The 27,016-nt window shown below is 39.9% G+C and overlaps 2 protein-coding genes across 35 annotated transcripts in view; one reads left to right on the forward strand and one right to left on the reverse strand.

Moving 5' to 3' along the window:
* Positions 1-1,276: 1,276 nt before the first annotated feature.
* LOC148019224 (uncharacterized) lies at positions 1,277-1,663 on the forward strand. The gene has a single exon (XM_087701320.1). The coding sequence runs from the start codon at positions 1,277-1,279 to the stop codon at positions 1,661-1,663; it is 387 nt and encodes a 128-aa protein (XP_087557446.1).
* Positions 1,664-19,986: 18,323 nt separating this feature from the next.
* Positions 19,987-27,016, reverse strand: part of LOC148019225 (gamma-glutamyl hydrolase 1-like) — a 94,624-nt gene continuing 87,594 nt past the window's right edge. For 9 of the 34 annotated variants that reach the window (XM_087660815.1, XM_087660817.1, XM_087660784.1 and 6 more), the window contains 6 exons: positions 22,261-22,350; positions 21,845-21,907; positions 21,673-21,761; positions 21,409-21,589; positions 21,138-21,204; positions 19,987-20,219 (listed from right to left, as the gene is read on the reverse strand). In XM_087660815.1, the coding sequence (XP_087516941.1) occupies positions 21,142-21,204; positions 21,409-21,589; positions 21,673-21,761; positions 21,845-21,907; positions 22,261-22,350 (486 nt within the window). In that variant the 3' untranslated portion in view covers positions 19,987-20,219; positions 21,138-21,141. Of the gene's footprint in view, positions 20,220-20,861; positions 20,929-20,980; positions 21,084-21,137; positions 21,205-21,251; positions 21,361-21,408; positions 21,590-21,672; positions 21,762-21,844; positions 21,908-22,260; positions 22,351-27,016 lie in introns of those variants that run through there. The other 25 variants (XM_087660800.1, XM_087660814.1, XM_087660802.1 and 22 more) reach the window with 24 other exon arrangements.

Consider the following 27,016-nt stretch of genomic DNA (forward strand, 5'->3'; position numbering starts at 1 on the left):
TTGAGACAATTTCAAAGTGCAACATTCATGGCTCTTGCAGAGGATTGAACCCCAAGAGTCCCTGTATGGATAAGGGTAGATGTACTAAAGATTACCTGCCAAAATTAGTGGACATGACAATGGTTGATAGTTCTGGCTATCCCATTTATCGAAGACGAGATGATGGAAACTCTGTGATCAGAAATGGTAATGTTATTGATAATTAATGGATTGCTCCATATAATCCATATTGAGTAAGAAATACAATGCACACATAAATGTGAAGGTGTGCTAGACAATTGCGAGAGTTAAGTATTTGTATAAGTACGTGTACAAGGGGCATGATCGTGTAACCGTCAAATTTTCTGTTGGGGTTGATTCAACATGGAATGGTGGCGATGTTCACGAGGTGGACGAGATACAAAGTTATTTGGATGCATGATATGTTTTTGCCTCTGAGGCATGTTGGCGGATCTATGATTATGCATTACACGATGCAAAGCCTAATATATAATGTTTGCAGGTACACTTACCTGGTGAGAACTATGTGGTGTTTTGAGATACAGATAGTATACCGGATGTTGTGCGGAATGAAGACCTCTAGAAAACTACTCTTACTGAATGGTTTGTGTACAACCGCATTCATCTAGAGGCTAGGACTATTCGCTATTAGGACTTTCCAGTGTATTGGTTGTGGAATGCATGACATAAGATGTGGATTAGGAGAAAGCGTGGGAATACATGTGGTCTGATGTATTTTGTGGTGCCTATCTATGGTGAGCTCCACTACTTGCAGATGCTTTTAACAGAGTGTCGGGGATGTACTTCTTTTGAAGGTTTGCGTACTGTTGATAATGTGATCTATGATACTTTTAGGGATGCTTGCATTGCAAGGGGCATGTTGGAGAGTAATGATGAATATGTTGTGTGCTTAGAAGAAGTTGCCTCTGTGCAAATTGGTGCTCAACTCTGTACTTTATTTGTTGCAATTTTGGTCTTTTGTGAGCCAGCTTGGCCTGGCCATAAATGGGAAAGATTTTTGGTGCCAATGGTAGAGGATATCATGTATAGATTGCAGCTACATCATGTGCATGCCTCTCTTAGTATTCTGCAGCATGAGGCATCTAACATGGCTTTGTTACATCTGCAAGACCTTTTACGTCATGTAGGACGAAGACTCTCTAATTTTGATGGGTTGCCTGAACCTCATCAACCAAACTCACAACTGCATGCTAACCCTCTTTTGCAAGATGAATATGCATACAACATATTAGAACAACATAGGGTTTCTGAATCCATGGAGGGAATGTTGAATGAGGGACAAAGAATTGCCTTTAGTGCTGTTATGGATGTTGTCGACACAGATACTGGGGATGTATTCTTTTTGGATGGTCCTAGTGGGTCTAGGAAGACTTTCCTATATAAATGTTTACTTGTGAAGGTGTGCAGTGGCGGCCGTAAAGCGTTGGCAACAGTATCATGTGGCATTGCTGCCTTGCTTTTACCAAGTGGTCGTACAACTCACTCACAGTTTAAAATCCCAGTAGAATTGAATAATCGATCCACTTGCAATATTCCTGTTCAAAGTGACCTTGCTCAGTTATTGAGACAATCGAGCCTTATTTTGTGGGATGAGGCTCTTATAACCATCGATATGCCTTTGAAGCGGTTGATAGAACTCTAAGTGATGTTATGAGTTGGATGAGCCATTTGGTGGAAAAGTTATTTTATTTGGAGGGAATTTTAGGTAGGACTTGCCAGTTGTGGTAAAGGAAACCCTTGAGGATATTGTTAATATTGCATTGTGTTACTCTGATTTGTGGCATTACATAAGGGTGTTAAGGCTATCTGGCAATATGCGAGTGTCAACAACTGGTAGTGTGGTGGACAATGGGTTCATCTGTTGGATTCAAGAAATAGGGGATGGAGTGGGTATTACTAAAAGTTGTGTGTTCCACCTAGCATGGTATTAAAAGGGCAGTCTATTGAAACCTTGATTGATAGTGTCTACAATGACGTGTCCAATGTGCGTGACTACACATCGTATTTTAATGAGTGGGTTATACTTGCCTCTCGGAATACAGAGGTGGCTACTTTGAATGATCATGCATTGCAACTGATGCCAGGGAGGTCAGGCAGTATTATAGTACAGATTCGATTGCAGAGTCCAATGACTTATTTTTGTACTCTGCTGAGTATTTAAATACATTGGACCTTGGAGGTGGATTTTCTCATTTATTACTGTTGAAGATAAATGCACTTATTATTCTTCTTAGAAACCTAAACCCAAGAAGGGGTATGTGTAATGGTACGTGGTTGATATGTAGAGCTTTCAATAGGAAAGTGATAGATGCTCACATGATAATAGGGGCAAATGTGGGCGAATGAGTTTTTATTCCCTGGATTACTTTTATTTCGAATGCTACACAATTGCCATTTACTATGAAACGGAGACAGTTTTCCATCCGGTTGGCATTCGCTATGACAATCAACAAGTCACAGGGATAGACTTTGTCCATTGTTGGGCTTTATCTAAAGGCACCAGTATTTACACATGGTCAGCTATATGTTGCATTTTCAAGGGTAAAATCTTCGCATGGTGTGAAAGTGCTATTGGGTGAAAAGGATGGGGATATAACCACAAACATTGTATACAAGGATGTTCTTCGAAAGGTGCAGTAATGTGCATTACTTTCTTTGTGGAGATGTAGTTATTGACGACCATGTAGGGACACTGGTTTTGCATATATGTGAATTGCTCTCTGTGCCCTACTTGGTTGGCATATACTCTCTTGGAAGTATTTTTTTTTCATATTTCACTATTTATTTAACTTTTGCAGATGCCTACCCTAGAGTGGCACTATTACCCAGCTTTTGACTATCAAAAGGAGCTATAGTGCATGTTGCGCATAGTAGCTCCTGATGATATCGTAAGGACACTTGCAAGGGTCATCGTGCGTTTATATGATGATGTTAATATTGACATCAAGCTTTTAGTTTTTATTGAAGTTGTACATTGTGGATACATGCAATGTTTTCGAGTGCATATGTACGAGGTTGACCATAAGAAGAGATTTCAATGCTCTCAGACTGATAATATACCGAGGCATTGGTTCAAGTATGGGTTCAAGGATTTGGGTTGTTTTGTGACGCTGCATCAATGTTTGTCAGTACCTATGAAATGGTTCACAAATGTTCGACCATGTATTATTATTGTTGGGATGAAATGATCTTTGTTAGTTGTTCCACGTTGTGGGATTGTTCCCTGCTTTGCCTTTGCATGTTTTGGTCAAGGAGGAAGATTTTGTTAATGATTCCTTAAAGAAGAGAAAGCTTTCTTTCTATTAGGTATCTTGGAGACATTGCCTTTTTTTTGTTGGCATCGGCCATTTGCCTATGGTACTTGGAAACACTTCGATGCCTTATACTTGGCCTTTGTGGATTCATTTTGACTAGGTTTCTTATAGAAATTCTTTTTGTGGTGCTTGGTCTTTGTCTCGATTATGACCCGTTTCAGTGTAACGTTGTTGTTCCACGTACTTATATTGTGATTTTTGTTCCAATGTAGGTAGTAAAGAGAGAGGTAGGACTATTGCATCGCCCATGCGATTACCAATGGAAACTATGGGATCATTTCTTGCTTCGCCTTTGTATATTTTGCTCAAGGAGGAAGATTTTGTTAATTATTACTCAAAGAAGAGGAAACTTTCTTTCTATTAGGCATCTTGGAGACGTTGTCTTTTTTTGTTGGCATCAGCCATTTGCCTATGGTGCTTGGAAACACTCGTGTGCCTTATACTTGGCCTTTGTGGATTCATTTTGACTAGGTCTCTTATAAAAATTCTTTTCATGGTACTTGGTCTTTGTCTCGATTATGACCCGTTTCAGTATAACGTTGTTGTTTCTAAGTATCGCGCAAAGCAAGCATGTGATTGCTTACATTGATGTCGAGAGGAAAGTTTGTAAGTATGGTGCATGGAAGAGATTGTTTCTATGTCTGGCTTTCTGTGTTACAAATTTTATAAACTACTTTTAGTTTTAAGTTTGGTGAGAGAGAGAGAGAGAGAGAGAGAGAGAGAGAGAGAGAGAGAGAGAGAGAGAGAGAGAGAGAGAGAGAGAGAGAGAGAGAGAGAGAGAAATAAAACATATTGGAAATGGAGAGGGGAAATAGGAGGGAGAAAGAGGAGAAATGGATTATTGATGTTGATCACAAGGTTATGATAGAGAGGTACATGTACTTGTAGGTGGTATTTGCTCTTTATAAGTGGTTCTTAGTCAAACAAAGATAAACAGTGAATTTAAGACATGAGTTTAGGGTTACATAAGTACTAGTAGGTTTTTTTTCCCCACTCTTGGTGTGGTATAATAGGTCTTACAAGTATTTGACATGTGTATTTCAGGGTTATTTAGAGTTTGGTACAGTTAGGACCACTTGCAAAAGTACTTATAGGTGTAAACATGGCATATATAGGTCTTTGGATATCCTAGACAGATGACTGAAAATAAATTTTAGGATTAGTAAAGGGCATTCGAATGCAAAATGGAGTTCATAAGAGGATTGGGGACTTTATTACTAAGGTCTCAAGATAAAAATCACATTGTTTAGACTCCAAAATCAAGAGCTACCACCGTTTGTGTCACCACTATTGGTCATTGTAGACAAATTTACATTCAAGATGGCCAAGAACAAAAGAAAATATCAAATCTTGGAAACTATTAATGAAGATGTCAAGACTTACCAATTTGAGCCTAATAGGTCCAACCTTGGGTTGAATCAACACCAAGAAAATGATGAGGGTACTAGTGCTAAGGGTCTGACATGTACCAACAATTATCTAAGCAATTGCGTAGCATGAATGAGGGGATTCTTGGGGGTATATATATGCTTAACTAGTCAATGGATAGTAAATTTGATGAGTTGATTGCTATTATTAACAATTTGGGAAGCAAAATGCAAAAAGCACAGATGGATCCCATTTAAAATGTTATGAATATGAATACAAATGTTTTGACACGTCTAATTTTTGTTTATTCGCTTGTTATTTGTTTTATTTATGTCTTTGAGTTATCGTTACATGCATTCGAACGAATACATATTGCGCACAAACTCGATAAAGCACTACGTATTAAATTTAGAATACGAATCATGTTGCATATAAATCCAATAAATAAACGTAATATTCAAGTTAAAAAACAATAATAAACGACGCGTATGACAAACTACATTGTACGCAAATCCAACAAATATTGGTTTTCATTACTTCAAGAGAAGATTACAAATTACATTATATTGGTGATGAGATATCATTTGGCACTAAGTACATCTACTCTCTCCTAGGTTTCTTTGAGCTAGACTCCCCATGGTCATAGCTATTCTTGATCATAGGTAGCAACACATTTTGCCCTAGTCATTCCTGCCTAATGACATTGGGGTCTTCAACACTAGCAACCATACCATGGGCCACCATGGAAAAAAGTGGCCTAGACCTAGTACTAGAGAATAAGTAGAGGAGCTTCGAACATCAAAGCAACACTACTTTCTCCAAGCTAGAGTGTGTTGGGATGGTCTTGAAGGGCCCAGCCTTCGTTAGTGCCCTCAACTTCAAGAAGTTCTCAGAAAAAGACGGAGAGCATGTCTTATGGAATACAAAAATGTCGCTCACAAGATGGCCAATATACTCCTTCAATGCCGAGTCCTACACACTTCCTTGGCTACCAAATCGGCCACCTTGTCTGGATGAAAATTCATCTTTATAGACAATGTCCTGCATCACACAAGTTGAGTGTCAGACTCACTGTGTCAAACTCACTATGCAGATTCCGGTCCCCCAGATACAAGCCTTCAGCTAGGGCAGCTCTAGGGGCCCGATCCCGGTAAAATTTAATGTGCACACTCCCGATGCCCTAGAGGACCTAATGGTAAATTTTGACGCAAATCCGATAACATTACCTTCTCTACATCATCTATTTGTTGTTGTAATGGAGCATCCAGGTCTACTTCTGCAACTAGGCCACCCTCGTCTCTCTCTTGGGAAGGTACTGCGTAGTTGGGTCGAGGTCCAAAAATGCTTTCTTGCAACCGCTCGAACTCCTCATATGAGATCTCATACTATGGCATCGCATTCTCAATCTACTATTGGATGCTCACAATGGTAGAGATGTCATCGACACTCGTGCCATCATATTGAGCCACCTCATCAACATGTGCTGGCGCATCTTGTATATCAAAATCTATAAAATCATCAGGTGCATCACGCACCATGATACAATATAGCTCTTCTTCCCTTAGCTCCAAAATTTCTAGTACATCCTACATAAGTAGATATTCCACCCCCTTGATGATGATAGCATGGAGAGAAGTGAGGGGTGGCTCATTGCTTGTCGGCATCTCAACAGGGCAAGGAGGTGGATGCACAATGGCTAAGCTTTGTGTTGCCTCTACTCTCGGATCGAGTGTGATCTCTTCAGGCTCCCTCTCAAAATACTCTAGCTATGGCCGAGAGGGTGTGTCGATGTCTTCCTCACTGTCCTCTTGCATCTTAGTACACAAAACATATATGGCAAATGCTGTATTGCGCTCGATGAGATCCATTGTGGTATGGTCTTGGGATGAGGTGGGCAGTGCTTTGGCATGGAGATACTGTCCCACATGCACGAGGGCTTGATTTATTACCTTTGCATGGCTTGATCCAGCACGTAAACTCTATAGGAAATCTATGGGGACCCATGTGAGAGCAGAGTCCGGCATAGAGCAGGTGTGAGGGTTTGCTGCATCACAAAATGATGCCATTATACTAGAGCTAGGATCTATGGTGGAAAGCAAGCACTCTAGACTCAAGGTCACGTAAAACCTAGGGTATATCTGGTCTCCTATGTGTGCGTAGCGTGTGGAGCTAATCCATGCAATGAAGGCGGGAGTGGTAACCATGGCACACAAAGAGAGAAGGGAGAAGAGCACAAGTGTAGGAAAGTAGAGAATGAAAGTGCAAATGAGTTGTAGGGAAGTAGAGAATGAAAGTGAAAATGAGTTTGGAGTTATAGATTTTATGGGTTTTAAATAAAGGTTCTTTTTTAACCCTAAAGTTTCAAATTAAAACTCTTATCTTAGTTTCTTTATTTCAATACTTTAAAGTAACCACTAAAATTACTCATACAGACAAATGCTTCATTCTACATTATTATATCCTCGAATATACTTGGATCGCTGAGTATATTCAAGTCCAAATACAAAAAATATAGAAAATTTTTAAGAAAAGAAATTTGAAAGACCTTCAAAATCCCTTGGATCTAATTTAAAATTTAATTTTAAAAAATAAGTAGAAGAGATGAGCTATAATATATCATTATGCAAAGACAATATTACATAGATTATAGAACTCCATCTTGCAATTTAATTATGATTTTAACCAACACGATTGACTAATTACAGTATATATTATTGTACGCTTGGATCATAGTAAACTAAGATTATCTAAATTGAAAGTACTCAGAAGTTTAAAAATTCGTTCTTTATTATTATTTTAAATACAAGGATTCCACTATCTCAAGGATATATGGAGAAGCACATTGTTTACATGTGATTGCTCACTACGAATCCTGACTTTTCTATTATCTAACTTGAAATAGAAGTTGCAGAGGGGCTCATTGGACATTAATTGGATTTTTTGTTAGAAAAGAAATGGGCCAATGGCTTTCTGCACTGACCACATAAGGATTATGACCATTCCACAAGATAACCACATCTATGAGAGCTGTATGTGTCTCATCTTGGGTATCTTGATCCAAGCCGATCCACTCCCCTCGCAAAAGTCGCCATCTTCTATATAGAAAGTGAATGCACACAGTTTGTCTAGCAATGAAATACTTGTAATAAAAACAAAAATAATGGTAAGTAAATGCAAATAACACAATGATTCATCCAAGCAAGACCTATATCAATTAAATCAAAGCATTCAAAGTAGTAAAAAAGATTTACCTAAATGTGAGATTAGATTGGTTAACCCTGCATTCAATTGTCTCATCAAAATGTGTCTTTTGACTTGCAAGGACTCACCCAATAGTTGACTCATCCATTCCTCAGATGGATACTTGCATTGATAAGTAATCTTTGTTTTCTTTAGAACATCACATGAACCAAACAAATGTGCAAACAATGAGAATGGAATAAACCAACTAAGATGCACATCTTTGGATCCTGTGATGGGTTTCATAGCACTATTGATGTCAAATTTTATCTTGGACTTACATGCTCGTGACAACTCCAAGCTACCAATCAACCATTCACCACTAGATAGTGGGGGCAATGGGACATGCTACAATCTCTAGCTTTCTACTACATATAATGAATGATACAAAAAAGATATTTTGAGTTCCAAGTTGACTTGCAGAGTTATTATCTTAGATCAAAGAACCTATGTCTTCATGCCAAACATGTGTCTTGCCGCTCAAACATTTCAAATTTTGTCATTCATGCAAAGTTGATGGATATAGAGCTATCAGTAAAACAAGATTGAATTAGAACACTGCAAAGATTTTTAAAAACAACTCTGATACAAAAGAATAAACAATGATAAAATTTAAAAACTTACTGTTTTGTTTATAATTTGCAATGTAGTTCTTGTCATGTACAGAGATTTGTTTGTGCGTATAAACATATTGGATCAACACTTCTGTTATTGTACTTGTTCTATTAAACACTTTTCTGAACTCTAAAATTCTACCTTTTCAATGTTTGCTAGGTTTTGCAACATCCTTACACCTGACCTTGAAACTCCCTCGAGTACTTAGGTGCATCAAAATCCAATCCAACCGATAGTACTTATCACAAATCCAATTACTGCCACTATCTTTCCTATTGAAGACCTCCACTGCAAGTATGTTACTGATGTTTTTCCTCCGTGAAGACATCTATGATAACCAAATAGAAATGTTGCCTATCAGCATGTGTATAATTTGCAAATGTTCTCTCCAAATGAAATGAAATTTAAATGGAGCAATTAAAAAAAAACATTGTACCTACAATTCTTTTCACAAAGAAGCCCAAAGATGTTGAACAAGAAGTTGACTTATAATAAGACCATTGTTCCTTCACTGACAAATTCCTAGAGTACAAAAACAAAAGAAATATTGAGTCAAAGCATACATAAAACTTACATAGGCTTTGTCCAAATGAGTTGAAACTTAACCATGATATACCTGTGGCTCTCTTTGCAAAGAAGCCCAAAGATGTTGACAAAGTTGAGTTTTAGAAAATCATTATTCTCCACCCTCAAAGACTTTGGGAGTAAAAAAACAAAGGAAAACTCAGTATGCATATAGCTTGCATACAATTTGTCCAAACGAGATAACATTTAACCATGGAGCAACAAAAAAACAAGACAACATACGTGTAACTTTGTTTACAAAGAAACCGTAAGATGTTGAAGAAGAAGTTGAGTGTTTCAAAAGATCATTGTTCTTGACTATAAGAGACTCCTAGAGTACCAAAATAAAAGAAATTACATGTCAGAGAATGCACATAACTTGCACATGTTTTGTCCAAACGAGATAAAACTTTACCATAGAACATCCATGGAAGAGAAAAATATACATGTAAAGTTTTGTGAAGAAAATATTAGGGCTTTGGTAGAATATGCTCTGCTCTCATAAAACGTGTGAAACTCACTCTATGTTTGTGTAGAGGAAATGAAATTTCACAGGGTGCAGATAGGGCAAGCAACAATGAGGTTGTAAGATTTCGTCAGGAAAGAATAAGTGGAAAAAGAGATATGATAAATTTGAGATCCGCCTAAGAGAGAGGGAGAAGCTGAAAAGGGGAGAAATGGAAAGTTAAACATTAAAAAAAAAAGAAAATGAATATTCGAGTCACAAACTTCCAAGAAGTGTCAGCATTGTATTCCCCATATTTTCCCTTATTTTATTGCTGAGGGAAGATTTGGGCTAAGATATGGCTAGAAGATCCATGTTACATGAATCTGGAATCCCAACTCTCTCATTGGTTAGGTCTATATTTCTTTATTCACTCCTTAAGGGGCAAAAAAGAGAGTCCATATTTCTCCTAATGTCTATGATATCCTTCTGAACTTGAGTAACACCCACCAAGCTATTGTTAGAGGAGGAACTCCATGTGGCAAGCCATTTAGAAGGCATGATCTGCTAACAATTGTGGTAACCTATCTTTGTAAATTGCCATGTCAACCATTTGATTTAGGTGCACTTGTGAAACTTTAGTTCAATCCAAAATTCTATGACTGGTGGCTTTCTCAACCCATCATATCAATCAATGCTTCTTAAAGCACATACATAATGTACATATCAATTTCAACTACTACTTAATTTTTAATTTAGAAAAACAAAACACACACACACACACCTACTCAAAACCAACCACCATTACAACTAGAAAGCTGTCTACTACCAATTTGAAGGGGGAAAACAAGACCCTAATGAGAAATAAACTCTAATGACATGAATAAGATTTGAAATGACATGGAGGGACATTAAATTGAATAAATCAAATAGATATTGCCTAACTTTCTTGATTGCTTGAGTTGAATAAAAGATGTAAGATGTAAAAGAGAAATATGTACAATGTCAAGTAACTATGTTCTAGAATGATGTTGTGTTATAGCAATAATGTTTTGATTTCCTCTTGCTCTCACAAGTTGCTATTGTCCAAATATGCAGACCAAAACACTCTCTAGAAAGTGACTAAATTGAAAGCCCCATCCTATAAATGAACCAAAAGTGAAAGAAAAGTGGTCCTTCGTGCTGAACACTTTGATAAATACAACTTGGAATCCACCCTATGGAGCCTAGGGGATCTCAAATTTAGACTCATAAAATTTTTTGAGGAGCTAGTAAATGACAACCAAATGACAAGAGAACTTGTTGAGCATTGTGGCTTGCAACATTATACAAAAGTGTGTAGCGAACTAGCTCACCTACACACATGCTTGAACTTCATCCTCAACTATGACCCCATCCACTAAAACTAGTGTGCTGACAAACTAGACATAGGATAAACGAGTAATTGGTGAAGTAACATTGACACTGTAACTAATAGATTTGGACCTAGGAATATGAAATAAATGGGGAAACATAAGGGACTCACTAGATTTTCCAATGTGCAACAATGATTAAAAAAATATAGAGAATACATAGCATAGTGTACAATTTGCACCCATCATGGAAGAAGAGCTCTGCATAGCTATTAGGGTCCTCCACCACATGTTCACCAATAATAAGTCTTATTCTTCCAGAATTAGAGCTCCCAAACATCTATTGGAAGACATCCTTATGGATTAGATTGTGAAAAGAGACTTGAACAATCTTTTGGTTACAAGCATCTCATGAAGCCATTACTAAAGCAGAAGGTGCATTCTTTTAGACTCTTGATATAATTTCCTCGAAAAGTAGAGGGATGATCATAAATTTTGCAAGTGCACTGGTAAGGGGTATTAACATGGGACTAGGACTCCCACCGGATGCACCATCTGTTATGGGAGCTACTATACTTCATGGAAAAATCCCCATCCTTGGAGACCCCTCACAAGGATAGTCAAGACAAGAGGGTCAAGAGAGTAAGAAAATCAACGCAAGGAGGAGTTGAGGAATAAAGAGATCAAGAAGAATAGGAGAGGAGAAGTCAAACATCTAGTAAGGGACAAAGTAGATAGCACAAGAAAAAAATGGATAGAGAGGAGAGTGAAGAAAAATTATCCACCTCAGATTTTGATGAAGAGGACACTCTTGAGGGGCATGCAGCTTTCCAAAACACCAAGGAAAGGGAAAAAAAAGAAGCAACATTGATGGAAGAAAAGATGAAAAAACACACGAAGCATAAAAAAACAATCACGCATCCTTGGTGGAATAGAAGCAGGAGATGAGCCACACAATCGTTAGGCATATCTTGGCACTCATAACTAAGACAGAGGAACAAAGCTCAAGCAAGGGAAAGGAAAGAAGTGCTGACTATTCCTAGAGCTTAGAACCAAGAATGTTCTAGTAGTAGTAGCTGGTGGCTCAGGTGCAGGGCCTACATGGGAAAATGGCTAAATTAGAGAGCATCAAATCAATGGAAGTGGCCTCTAACACTATACAAGGATATAGGAGGCATCACAAAAATTCCACTTTGAGCTCAAGGGAGCATGATTTGGCACACATAGCACAAGAGGAGACTTAGATACCTTGGAAGTTAGGTGTGAAGAACTTCAGAGGGACAAGCTAGAAGCAGCTAAGGGGAAATAGGGGCTTCAAGAAAGATTAGGGAAGACTCTAGAGGCATACACAAAATTCATAGTCCAAGAAAATCACATGATTTAGGACCTTTAAATTGAATTAAAGGAAAGGGGTGAGGTAGTGGAATCAATAGAAAAAAAGATAGAACAATTGCAAGCTCAACTCGTAGACCTCAGAGTATAGTTGCAAGAAGAAAAGGAGAAGGCAGCCTTGCATGTGAGAGAAATCCAAGAGAGTCAAAGAGCCTAATAACAGTTGAAGGTAGCTTGGACTGATCTACAACAAATCATTGATGTAGATCTACTCAAAGTAGACAAACGAACTAAGAATGAAGTAAGAAGGAGCTTGGGGGAAGGATAAAAAAGGCTCACACATGAGTTAGCCAATTCACTAGCTAGAGAGACTTATCTCAAATCACAAGTAGAAGTCTATAAATTTCTCATGACAAGACAAGAAGAGCTCTATATGCAAACCATCCAAAAGATCTTAACTCATAACATTGATGATATTATTGAGCTAAAAGCACAATTTAGCTTAGCCAATGCACCATTGGGAAATATGGACTTTTGGCCAAGCACAAGTTCCTTCAACTCCAACCCCAACTAAAGGACTTCAACATCATTTGAAAAGTGTTGGGTATGAAGATTGGGAATGGGAAGCTATAGGGCAAGGCAAGCAAGACACTAGGTTCAAAATTATCATTCCTGTTGTAGCCACCAAAGATTATGTCCACCCCAATGGATCTCATAGGGCATCAATAATTTAATGAGCCGAGGGAAGGTTCAAAAGATGTACCACCAAGACTAGTAATGGAGTCGCCGTCGGAAGTGCAAGAGTGCCATCTTGTATTCTACAATGCATTGAAGACCCCCACTCAAAAAGTCACTCAGCATCCACTCAACTAAATTGGATATGAGGAGCAACAAGAAAACTTGGAGGAATGAGTAAAGAAGTACCATGAACCACAAGTAGATTAGAGAGTAATATCTGATTTTAAGGTGTTTGAAGAGAAAGATGCAGCATGTCTTGCCTCCAAAAACAATGTAGTCTCACTTATTAGAGCAGTTAAAAACCTCACAAGAAATCAGAGGGAGCAAGAAGATGAAGATGCCATCTTGCAAGCTTGTCAACTCCAAGCAAAAAAGAGCTAAGGTGAGCATTTGAACTATCAATCCGCAAAAAGTCTACAAGTTCCAGCCAAAATGGTGGTATGCATTCCTAGAAGGTGATTACCTTGCTAAGTCGCATTCTACTACGCTAAAAGCTATGAAAGAGTTTCTCATATGAAACTAGTGACTCCTCACTCCGTGTCAAGATGCTTAATTGGCTAATCTACAAAAACTTAGGAGTCAAGTCCTTGTTTGATTTGCCCAACTCATTTTTCTTGTGTTGCTTTGAACTCTTCCTCTTTGAAGGAAAGTTTGAATCATATTGGAGTGCATCCTTGGTATATCATGGTCAAAGTCTTTGCTTGTGGAGTAGTATTTTGTATCCTTGACATTTGAAGATTATGTGCTATAATGGCTAGGCAGTAGTCCTCCCTGATGTTAAAAAGGGCCTGGATATTAGTGAGAAGAACATATTGCATTTCACCAATAGGGGAGGTGGGTAGCAAAGCTATACAAACCCCACCATCATCCTCCTCAATGTCTTCTTACTCATCAACTGAACCCACCTCCATGTTCTCCCTTGTCAAAGATTCAACTTCCAATTGACCACTTTGCTCCCTCTCACTAGCTACATCTATTGGCTTAGAGAGCTCTTGTGCCTTATCAATCTCTTCTTCAAAAGTTTGTTATGTATCTTCTATGTCTTGGACAGCCTATTTCTCTTTGTCCGCTAGCAACACATACAGAAAGTAAACAAATCCATGAAAGTACTCTGTGATGTGGCACTTCTGTGCACAACATTGTAAATCTACCTTTCTCATACCCTCCTTAGGAATCCTTAACAGTACCCTATTGATCCTTTTCCTTAGGGGCTTTTCGGGAAAGACATTGCTTATATGAGCATAGCAAAGGCCCTCAATACAAATCTCTCCAAAAGATGTCCACTTCACAAAATTTTCCTCTTGCTCCTAAGATACACTCGTGATGCCCTCATCCATTCCTCCAAAATATGTCTACTTCACAAAATTGGCCTCTTTCTCTTGAGATACACTCGTGATGCCCTCATCTATTCCTCCACAGAAGCAATAGTGGAAAACACCTTGGACATGTGTGGTAGCAATGCTCTTGTCCCACTGGAGAAAGGAAATCTAAAAGCATGTCGATAGTAGTGCCTTCGCTCCTCTTAGGCTCTTCTAGAGGAGTATTAGGAGTGACTTCACTTCGTGTAGGCTCTCAAGCCTCCTCCACATGCTCACCTTGATAACATCCATATGCAAACCCATAACGATATTAGAAATGCCAATCAACATTAGGCCCAAGGGTGGACCCAAACAATGTAAAGGGATAGGGGACCCCCACAATGTGTAGGGTGGACCTATACAACGTGAGGGGGTGTTCTCTGAAAATCTAGAGAGGCCCACCTCACATTGTGCAAGTCCTCATGGGGTGATCCGCACAAGATTAGGGGAGGGGGAGGAGGGCAAGGGGGGGCTTCAAATTTTTAGAGGGAACCCCCTCACATTGTGCGGGTTTGGAACTGGTACAATGAGAATTGACGAAAAAAAACAACTTAGGATGAGGGTTGCACCTTAGGAGAGAGAGGACCTTCAATTGCAAGAGTGAGAGTGTGTGTGGGTGCACACCACGAGCCAAGTGGGAGAGAGAGATAAAGAGAAAGGAGAACGATAGAGAGAGAGAGAGAGATCGCAAAAATAGAAAGTGAATTTGTCACTTGCTTGGGCCTTTATAGCCTCACATATTTGCACATGTGGCATGTACGTGCGCAATCATATCTATATGCCCTATTATTGCTCACACATGTGAGTCTAGTGAGTGGCATCAACACATGCAAGCACCTTATATAGGTCAAATTTGATATTAAAATCTTCATTTCACACATTGCATGTAAGTCCATTGAGTGGCATCAACACATGTGAGTGCACTGAGTGACGTCAGACAATGCAAGCATGCTATACATGTCAGATTTGATATTAAAATCTTCATTTCACACATTACATGCCTCTTGGAGTTCCATAGCCTTCTCATCTCAATTATTCTCAATGCTCTTCCATAATGAGTCTTTCCCACACCTACGAAGCCCCCACAATGCAATCACACCCATAAAGCTCAAAGAGCATCCTCTCCTCATGTTGTGCTAGTCCATGCCCTACACAACAATGTGAGAGGGGCCTTTCAACATTTTGGACCTCCCGTTCTCACATTGTTGGGATCCAAGCACCCCCCTTGGACCCACACAATGCAATGGGGGGTCCCAAAATCTCCACACCCCTCTCTTTGCATTGTGTAGATCCCCCCTCCCCCAAAGGAGATACCCACACAATGTGCCTAAAGGAGGTCGAGGGGTCCCAAATCTCAATGATCCACCCTTGTGTTGTTTAGGTCTAAGAAGGGGTATTTGCACAACATGAGCGCATGGGGAGTCCAAAATATGGATGCCCCCTGGGTACCCCTCGGATAGGGACATGAATAATGTGAGTGGAGGGTGGTCCAAAATCTCAATGAACACCCCTTATGTTGTTCAAGTCCTCGTCAGGAGTTCAAAGAGCATCCTCTCCTCATGTCGTGTTGGTCCAACCCTACACAATGTGAGAGGGCCCTTCCAACATTTTGAACCTCCCATTCTCACATTGTTTGGATCCAAGCACCCCCCTTGGATCCACACAATGAAACAGGGGGTCCCAAAATCTCCAGGCCTTTCTCTTTGCATCGTGTAGATCCTCTCTCCAAGGAGTACCCGCATAATGCATCCGAGGTGTTGGGGGGGGGGGGGGGGGGGGAATTCCCAAATCTTGATGGTCCACCCTCGCATTTATTTAGGTCTCAGAGGGGGTATTTGCACAACATGAGCAAGGAGGGGGGGGGGGGGGGGGGGTGGGGGGGGGATTCCCAAATCTTGATGGTCCACCCTCGCATTTATTTAGGTCTTAGAGGGGGTATTTGCACAACATGAGCAAGGGGGGGGGGGGTGGGATCCAAAATCTCAATGCCCCCTAGGTACCCCTTGGACAGGGACGACCCGAATAATGCGAGTGGAGGGTGGTCCAAAATCTCAATGACCCCTTATGTTGTTCGGGTCCTCATCAAGTGGAGGGGGTATTGCACAACTTGAGGGGGACACCTCAAGTGAGTTTGAAAAGCTAACAAGTCTGACAAATTAAATACTATAATGTGTAATATTCAATACACTAGCCAAAGTTTGAGTAGTGAGAAAGCCATTGTGAAGTAAGATTTGCTCCTATGAAAGCCTTAGAACGAAGGAGGCTATGGACATTCTCATGTTAGTCCTAAGATGGAGAAAGAAACCTTAGTCGACTCAATGTATGGGGATCAAAAGATGCAATTACCATTGGGGAGTAGGTTTCCTTAGGCTTTTGCTGCTCTTTTGATTGGATTAACAATTGATCTTGATGCTACATAGAAGATTTTCAAACATTCCCAAAAGGGAGAGAGTGATTGTGGACATTCCCAAAAGGGAGAGAGTGTTTCCCAAAATTGTGGACATTGTCAACCATCCCAGTTGGGTCAACTATAAATTGATTTAGTAGCATGCCCCTATTATTAAGGTAAAGTCTAATTCCTTGTAGTTTGCCTTTTTTGACTTCATATTCTACCAACCACATAATGAGTTGAAATGGCAAAGAGTAGGGAAGTTAGGGGGGAACCCCTACCTTATGGATCTACAAAGAGGGAATGGTTATGAAATTTTCTTGTCGACAACCACCTAGCACTTGAATTTCCAAACGAGATAGTTACATACTTGATAAATCTTTTCGACAAAGAGGCAATGGTTATGAAATTTTCTTGTCGACAACCACCTAGCACTTGAATTTCCAAACGAGATAGTTACATACTTGATAAATCTTTTCGACAAAGAGGGAATGGTTATGAAATTTTCTTGTCGACAACCACCTGGCACTTGAATTTCCAAACGAGATAGTTACATACTTGATAAATCTTTTTCCAACTACAAGATCATAGAAGTGATTGAAATATAAATTCCCAATCTAACCTATCATATGCTCTCAATATCAGACTAACTAGAGATAAGAGTTGGTGTGTAACTAGGCTTTGATAAACAGTCTGATGCTCAACTCCCACTGGTCTAACATACTCAAACCTAGTGTGGTGTTACTCCCTCTCCTATTTGATTAGTGACCAAATAATGTTTCCTAGATTAGTGCTAAAATGGTATTAGGTGACCAAGAGTTACTTTGTAACCTTTCTTAGGTGGGTACTAAAATGATAATAAGAAATAGCATAATATATCATTGAGGAAGTTGCTTTAATTTTTGTAGATACATTGTGATAGGAACTGATTAGAAGTAAAGCATATCTTGACCACCTAGGAAAATGAGTTAGACCCTAACTAACATTGTTTTAGGGGTTGTGTGTGACAAGGCTTTGGCAAATGGATTGATGCTCAACTCGTCATTTAATATACTCTTTAAACCTACTATGGTGTTAGTACACTCTCATCTTTGACTACTTACAAAGTAACCCTCTTAGACAAGTAATAAAATGATATTAGATAAGCAAGAGAATTACAAATCTCTAGATGATCCTCCATTATGAGACATGACCTTCGCAGTTTGGTGCAAAATAGACTCTAGATCCACCTAACTAGTAAGTTTGTGTTCCATGGGTTCTAAATGATACTGCTCATGGAGTGGGCCCCAAGTGACTACCAAATGACACCTCCCTAGCTTGACAAGGGTTGGTATGTCTCAAATAGATGCATTACTAAAGAAATAGTAAACATATGGAGTGCCAAAAACAGCCTCCCAATGGGTAAGACACCTAGATCCCCTCCGTTCTTTGCCCCTCACTGAAGAGATATGCCAAGGCACCTAAGCCATGCAGACTTCCCTTCCAAGGAGACACTTACTGAGGAAAAGAGCATTTCTATATTTTTCTTCTATCTTCTCTCATTGTTCTTAGTAATATCACTTACATATGCACCACAAATATTTTCATATAGAGAGTATCACCTAACATCTAGCGTCACACCATATCTTTTATCTTTTGAGATAAGATATACAATTCTTTCTATATATTGGTGTAATATCATAGGCCACATTGGCCTTTTTGAGACATTAATATTCTCTCTCTCTCTCTCTCTCTCTCTCTCTCTCTCTCTTCTACCATTTTTTGAGCTAAAACCTATGAGTTGGTGTATGAAGGGACTAGAAACTATGTTAATTTAGCTTGTTATATATTTGACATGTACTGCAAAAAATTAAAGCAAACAATTTTAACACATTTACCACAAGTTGTCACAAATTTATCTCCATTAGTGCAAGGAGGGCATAAAACTAGATTGAAACAACAAAAAGCATGTACCTTAGCTCTTAAGTCACTTTTATGTAAAAATACAAGATATATTTCCAAAATTTTCCATATTGTATTTATGTTTAATGTGAGATTTACCACATGAACGTGCCCAAATAACATTTTGAGTAATTGAATACTTGAACCTTACATGTGAAAGTTCTAAGAGTTTTGAAATCGACTTCCAAGTACTTTGTCACTCATCGTATTTATTTGGTAATAAAAACTATTCTTGAGGAAGAAAATAAAGTGCTGGGCTAAGATTAGCTTATGTCAAGGTATACTAGGTCTTGTGCATTTTACCAAATTACTAATAGCTCCAAATTTCCCCCAAAGTGAGAAGCATGGAGAGCATGAGGTTATGTATATTTCTTAAAGAAATAGGTAAAGTAAAAGGAAGAAAAAACTTTAGCTTGGGTGTCTTGGCTCTAAAATTTGCATACCCTACCTATATATGTATATGTGTGCACATGCATACGCGCGCACACATACACACGTATGCGTGTACATGTGCACATGCACCATACATTAGGCTATATTGAGCCATGTATAGTTATCCATATTAGAGGTAACTCTTAAATTTTTTGCAAAAGTTGCAAGTATAAAGGATATGAGGTTATTTCTCTCCAAGAAATAGATAAAGAGGAACATAAAACCTCAAGTTTTTTTCCTTAGTAAATGTGCATATCCTACACACGCATGCACATGCGCGCGCGCGCGCACACACACACACACACACACACACACAACAATGTTCATGTCAATATACAAACATACAAAGAAACTACTCACAAACTAATCCATAGTCAATCAACCATAAACCCTATAACACCTCCAGAGCTAGCAAGAGTATTCTAGTGAGACCATATTCTTTTGATTCTCTAATCACTCGCCAAAAGATCCTCATTCTTGTTACTTACCCTCCTAATTCAAAACAATCACTATATAACCTACAAATTCCATAGAAGTATGTTTCTAAATTGTAACACATTATAGGCATGAACTATCAATTGCCTTTAAGAGAGATTGGATATAGTTTTCCCAACTATTGACTCCAATAGTTGTGCATTTCACTTCAATAACTTATAATGTTCAGATATTCATTAATTTTGGGACCCTTGTACTATGGGGGCCATGATGGAAGCTTCAAAGATAGCTCTTTGTATAGGGCCATGAATACACTCAGATTAAGTTTTACAGTAAAGCTACATTTAGAAAGTGAGTGCACGCATATAGGCACACATGAACACATGAAACACGAGGGATGAAATCAAACTATATATACAAGCTCTAAATACTTGAGATGCACTAACGAGAAAACCCTACTAGCTTTATCATTAGAAAAGCTATCTTGCAATTGCTTGAAAGGAGTTGAGGTCATATACAACCTCCAAATGGTTACAATATTCAATATGAAACAATAATAATCACATATTTTAACCTTTACAAAGTTTCTAGAGAAAGTTTTGTACATGTGATTTTGATCAGTGTTTGTGAGACAATATTTATATAAAAACATAAGATTGGTCAAAATGTCCATCCCTGTAACAACAAAGATAAGAATTATTGACAAATTCTCACATAGTAAGCCATTAAGTTTTTAGCTTGTGAAAAAGAGCCATGGTAAGACGCAAGCATTCTATCAACAAAAAGAAATCTCCTTACATGATTGGCACATGTATTTTCTTCATTCACAACTTGCTCAATCAATGTGAATCTACACTCCTTCACATGACAACCCACACATCCAGCACCATTGTATGCCCCCCACTATGTGATTCTTCTCTTTTAAGTCCTCTCAAAATGTTTTGTGAATCTTTTTTTATTGATAGCATCAGTTACTTGGCTTTTGTTTGCCCTACATTTTCCAAGAGAGAATTTTACGAATGATTTGTTCTTGGTATGTATAGGGGGTCTAAGGATACAAAATAGAATGCAGCATAGTTTCTGGAGTTTCAAATTAGGGTTTTTGCCTAATAAGACTGGGACTATTTGAGGGTTTTTTCATATGAAAAAGGAAATGACAAGCATACAAAATTAAAAAAGAAAGGGTGCACATAGGACATACATATAAAGACCAATGTCAAAGATTACAGGGGCGGTCTAATGAATTGACAGACATGCTGGTTATCAAGTAGGTACAAGGTTTTCAAACAAGCTTGCATTCGCTACTGTATTGTATACCTACTCAGCAGGCTAGAAGTTGCAAGACTGATACTGTCCAAGAGGCAGTTCTTAGTGAATTTTCAGGCTGTAAAACAAAATTGTCCATGCTGTCAGGATTCCTCTCCCTCCCTACTTCCCTCCCCCTTATTAAATCAACAATTGCAAGGGGACAGAGACAGACAAGCCATTATTGTGGAAAGACGCTCTGCATAACCTGATTGGCATTGAACTTGCTGTATTCTGCAGAATAAAATACGAGCATGTTGTAATATGCAAAGCTACTGTATTGTATACCTACTCAGCAGGCTAGAAGTTGCAAGATTGATACTGTCCAAGAGTCAGTTCTTAGTGAATTTTCAGGCTGTAAAAAAAAATTGTCCATGCTGTCAGGACTCCTCTCCCTCCCTACTTCCCTCCCCCTTATTAAATCAACAATTGCAAGGGAACAGAGACAGACAAGCCATTATTGTGGAAAGACACTCTGGCATAACCTGATTGGCATTGAACTTGCTGTATTCTGCAGAATAAAATACGAGCATGTTGCAATATGCAAAAAGTCTCATACATGTGAGATGAGTGATATTGCAGTTAAATATGTAGATCCACCACACATCCCTCCATGGGTAGATAACCAAGGGTAGATAAGACCATACCCATCTTTGCCTGTGTAGAAGGGAGAATAATTGTAGATGAGAAACTGCTCCTCCTCTTCCTTGCTAGGCCTATGGCAAGACCTCCTTGCTTCACTGTAATAGGACAAAGCAATAAAATTTTTGAAAGCTTCTGTAGCCAGGAGACCAGAAAGAAATCATACTCTGCAATATACTACCTGACAAGAAAGTTTGCAACACTTTGAGTCAATTGAATAGCTTCTCCAGAATGAGGAATTGTGGAAAGTCCCCATTCAAATGCATTTTTCTACATTATCCATGAAGCAATGGATGAGTTCAACCAACCAAAGTGAATTTTTGAGCCACCCTATTTCATGACACATGATATACCTCTGGATGCCATTGAACACCTGTGACAGGATATTTGCGGCCTTCCACGGTAGACACATAAATCTGTGGTTTACATATATTTTGCATGAGATGGTCACACACACCAATCAAGCAACAAGAGGAACTAGAAAAAACTCAAAACAACACACCACTACTAGGTGGGGAAGGATTCTACACCCTACATTCATGAGTCCCTCAACCATGAACAAGGATATAACACAGCTCAGGGATTATAATAACTGTTAACAACTTATTCCCCATTGATTAACATCAATCTTCTTTGATTTCTCTCAACAGGTACTTGTATGTTGAGAAAACAAAAAAACCATTTTCAACTGATTCCCTCTTGCTGAGATGAACAATATTTTTACAATAACCTTCAAAACCATGCTATCTCAAATAGAAATCAACGTCACCTTTTTGTTTCTATCAGGACTAGTTGTGAGAACTCTGAAAAAGCTTGACAATAGGGTGTTCTCGCAAAACTTTTGTGGAGATATGCCATACTGCCCAAAGAAGTCCATACAACTTAGGCACGAGGATCAACACAAAACACACATTTCCATAAGTCCAATGAGAAAGGGTCAAAGAAAGGGGGAAGAATAAACGAAGACTTCTTTTCTTGTGTCTAGAAGAAGATTGTCAGCAAACAAAAAAATCAACAACACAAACTAAAAGCAAAACCAAAATTACAATAGCTATTACCCACCTTTTAAGATTATGACTATGTTGCACCAATACTTTGTACAATGTTAGAACTTGTCTTAGCATATACAGAATGTAAGTATGTATCTAGCAAAAATAATAAATCCACAACGAACTAACACAACAAGCTCCAGTACGAGTTTGGTAATAGTGTTTGCCAAATGTTTCAGCACATATACAATACGAGTTATCAAAATGGTGCAGGTTTGGATAATATAGATTATTGAAATGTTTTATACATATAAATGTACTTTTTAAGTCCCATGGGCCACAACAAAACACATATTGCACATGATTCAGTATTGTATACAGAATCTAAGTGAGGGGGGTTGTAATTTGGTGTGGGGGGGGGGGGGGGGGGGGGGGCTGGGGGGGGGGGCGCGGGGCGGGTGCCCTCTCTTGACTAGGTCTGCTAGGGAGCTACCTGGCCCTGCTGCAGCAATGATGGACTCTCGCTCATCTATCATTGCCCACTGTAGGTTGTGGCTCCATCTGGCAATCAATCTCCTATTGAGCAAGCTTATGCCCAAACCGAGTTCACTCTGCATCCTGATATCCAAAAGCATCTATCATTGTCCATTGTAGGTAGTGGCTCCATCTGGCAATCAATTTCCTATTGAGTGAGCTTATGGCCAAACCGAGTTCACTCTGCAGCCTGATAGCCAAAAGCATGGTCTCTGAGGCACTTGTCAAGCAGCTCTGTGACAATCATCTGCTGGGCCCTGGATAACTAAGGAATTGCTAGCTTCAATATCCAATATGTTGGGTGATTTCTTGACATTTGCCACTACCACATGTACCTTTGATACACCCTGCTACTGCTACTACATCTGCAAAAGATGCCAGAAGTACCGTGCCAAAAATTGAAGTCCCCACAATTGGGCAACATTGTTACTGCCAGGCTTGGAAAGAGGAGAGTGATAGGAAACCTGTTTTGAGATCCAAAGGTGGAGACTGTGAAGCCATTGTACAGCATGACCATAGAGATGAACCTCTTTGTGAACACCACGAGGGAGCTGTCAACAAGCTCTTGTGCTACGTCTGCAGAGACGAGGCAAACCATGAAAATACCTTGCTCCGTCAGCATTGCATTTACTATGCATACACCAATGCACAAGGTGGAATGAAGACACTCTTGCAACTGTCACCAGGCAAGGATTGTTTGAAACTCTTGAACAAGACCATGACTGGCATGCACAGGTAGATCACATAGGTGTCAAACTAGACGTTTCCATTACAGGTGTGCTCTCCCTAGACTGCCCATGCGAGCTGTTTTTTTTGTTTTGTTTTTTTTTTTGGGGAAGGGGGTGGGGGGGAGGGAATGTGTGGGGGCACTGCTAGGAAGCTACCTGGCCCCTGCTGCAGCAATAATGGACTCTCGCTCATCTATCATTGTCCATTGTAGGTTGTGGCTCCATCTGGCAATCAGTCTCCTATTGAGCAAGCTTATGCCCAAACCGAGTTCACTCTGCAGCATGATATCCAAAAGCATGGCCTCTGAGGCACTTGTCAAGCAGCTCTGTGCGATGATCTGCTGGGCCATGGCCAACTAAGGAATTGCTGGCTTCAATCTCCCATATGTTGGGTGATTTCTTGACATTTGCCACTACCACTTGTACCTTTGATACACCTTGCTGCTGCCACTACTACATCTGCAAAAGATGTCAGAAGTATAGCAGCCAGAAATGTCAAAACGTTTAGAAACGAAATGTTAGAAACGTGTTTCGTAAGTTTCTTTCGAGAGGGGGTAAAATAAGAAACTTGGGTTTTTTTATATAGGGATTTTTAATAGTTTTGACTAGGGAAAGAGGTTCTAAACCTCTATGGAACTCTCTTTTAAACAAAGAATGGTCAATCGAGCTTGAGTGATAATAGAGTCAATTGAGAATAATACATTACATATCCATGCTTCATTATTGACTTGTCACTTATGTCAAAGTTGGTCTTTGGATAAGCTGTACTATGGTTTAGAACTCAAACATTATGATTCATATATATCATGCAAAGAAAAGCTATCTACAATATGGACTAAGTCAAGTTGCAACATCATGATTCTCATTTCAAAACAATTGTCAAAATTGAGAATGAATCATAATATATCATAAATAGCTCATAAATGAGACTAAAGTCATATAATAATCAACTCTCAAGATAAGACTAAACACTAGATTGACAAAGTCCAATAACTAAACAAAATCACAAAAAAATCAGTCTCTTGTGGAGTCATTACACATCATCATTATCATGTTTAACATTGCCCAACTATTTTTGTCAAAAAAACCATGTTTTGGGTTCCAAGTCACAAAAAAAAAAACCCACATTTTTTACTCTTAGAAACGTTTCATAAGTTTCAAACTGAAAGAAACGCGTTTCTTAGCTGATATGGCCTAAAGTACCATGCCAAAAATTGAAGTCCCCACAATTGGGCAACATTGTTATTGCCTAGATTTGGAAAGAGAGTAATAGGAAACCTGTTTTGAGATCCAAAGGTGGAGGCTGTGAAGCCATTGTACAACATGACCACAGAGATGAACCTCTTTGTGAACACCACAAGGAAGCTGTCAACAAGCTCTTGTGCTACATCTGCGGAGATGAGGCAAACCATGAAAATACCTTGCTCCATCAGCATTGCAATTGCTACATCCAAGGTGTCACAGATATTGTTACAGATCACAGCCAGGCTGGTCAGGCCAGTGCAGTCGGACTGCACAGTTGGACGTCCGACCTGTGCAGGCAGTCGGCCCGACAGGATATTTTCTGCGCCCTGTTTTTTGTCAGATTCTGGCTATAAATAGCCAACATCTCCAGCGGTCTCCTACACTTCTCTGCTCACAGATTACAGACCGGTGACACGCGCAGATTCCGTCTCTGTTCGCAGATTTCTGACAGGAGACAGTGCAGACTGCAGCGGACTTCGAGGTGAACAGCAGGTTGCATCGTCGAGGTGGAGACACGCAGTCCAACGCACTGCGCCCGTGTATATATCTGCATATCTTTGTATTCAGCACACTTTATACAGCAGATCTTCATCTTCCACTGTCTCTTTCTCTCTCTGCGTTCTCTCTCTCTCAGTCCTATGCTTCCGCACTGCTGCACTCTGACATAGTATCAGAGCAGTGTTAGAGGGCTGATTGAGCGCAGAATCAACTTGAAGAGGAGTTTCTATCGCGACACAAATTTGCGTTTTTTGCGTTTAAGGGAAGACAGGAGGGCTGCGCCTTGGAACAAGGCTGAAGCGAGTGTGGGCGCGCAGGAAAGGAGTCCAGGTGGTGGATTTGCTGCTGTTTACTGTTGTTTGACGCGGAGGAAGTTTGAGTTTTCAGCCTACAAGTGCAGGTTTTGCTTTTTCATCGCCTCCGGCGGGTGAAGAAGGTTCAGGACACGGAAGAGCCTTAGCAGGCTGAGTTTTCCCAGTCAGAGGGGGCTGCTTTTGTGTTTGTTAAGGCATAACAGGTGAAGATGTCTACAGAGATTGACTTGGAGTTCCAGTCGATTATGGACCGGAAGGTGCCTGTCTTACCGGCTCTTCCCGCAGATCAGAAGCTCGACGGCGACAACTACCGCATTTGGCGCGTCATGATGTTGGCCATCCTTGAGTCCTATGATTTGGCGGAGCTAGTACAGGAGGAGATCGACCGGCCTTCGGTGAGAGATGAGTCCAAACTCTCTTCCGATGCTCGTGCGGAGTTGGCCAAGGCTCAGTCTCATTGAGACAAACTGAATGCTAGGATTCGTTCCTTTCTATTTCTATCATGTACTACAGCCGTGATCCCAGTTGCCGCCACGATTCGGTACATTTTACTCTGCCCTTATTGCTTCGGGGCGAGAGTCTACTCTTCGGTGGGAAGAGTTGGTTCCTATGGTCTTGGACCAAGAGGAACAGTTAAAGGAACAGAATGCTTCCAAGTGGGAGGCGTTGATAGGTCAAGCCTCTCAGAAGAAGGGGAAGGACCAAAAGAAGAAGAAGGGGGATACCAAATCCAAGAAGGACAAGGACAAAGACTCCACATGCCATATTTGTGGAAAGACTGGCCATTGGAAGAAGGATTGCCCTGACAAAGCCAAGAAGGACACCAAGGATTCTGGAGCGGTGGCTGCACCCTCATCAGCTGCATTTCTTCATCTAGCTGTCATTGAGGACGCTTCACCGAATGCTTCTGATGCTGCGATGACGGCTCCCCAGGCTCGAGAGTGGATCGTTGATAGTGGTGCCTCCCGGCACATGACTCCTTCATCAGATGGTGTTCCCCAGTTGCGACCCTCGCGTGGGCAGATTCTCATTGGAGATAGCTCTTCAGTATCTATTGCAGGTCGGGGTAAGATGCAGCTCATTCCAGATGGACGAGGTGGTACCCATACCTCAGAGGTTTTGCATGTACCAGGCTTAGGGTACCATCTCCTGTCAGTTCATAAGATTTGCTCCCTTGGCCTTTTGGTGGAGTTTGACAGTACTACGGTGCGAGTCCT

Source organism: Lygodium microphyllum, chromosome 20, assembly GCF_053477565.2.
Source record: "Lygodium microphyllum isolate KBCC chromosome 20, Lygodium_microphyllum_v1.1.10, whole genome shotgun sequence".
Classification (NCBI taxonomy): domain Eukaryota; kingdom Viridiplantae; phylum Streptophyta; class Polypodiopsida; order Schizaeales; family Lygodiaceae; genus Lygodium; species Lygodium microphyllum.

Excerpts from the sequence above, each read along its gene's own strand:
- LOC148019224 (XM_087701320.1), top strand. The coding sequence starts at position 1,277 with ATGGAGGGAATGTTGAATGAGGGACAAAGAATTGCCTTTAGTGCTGTT.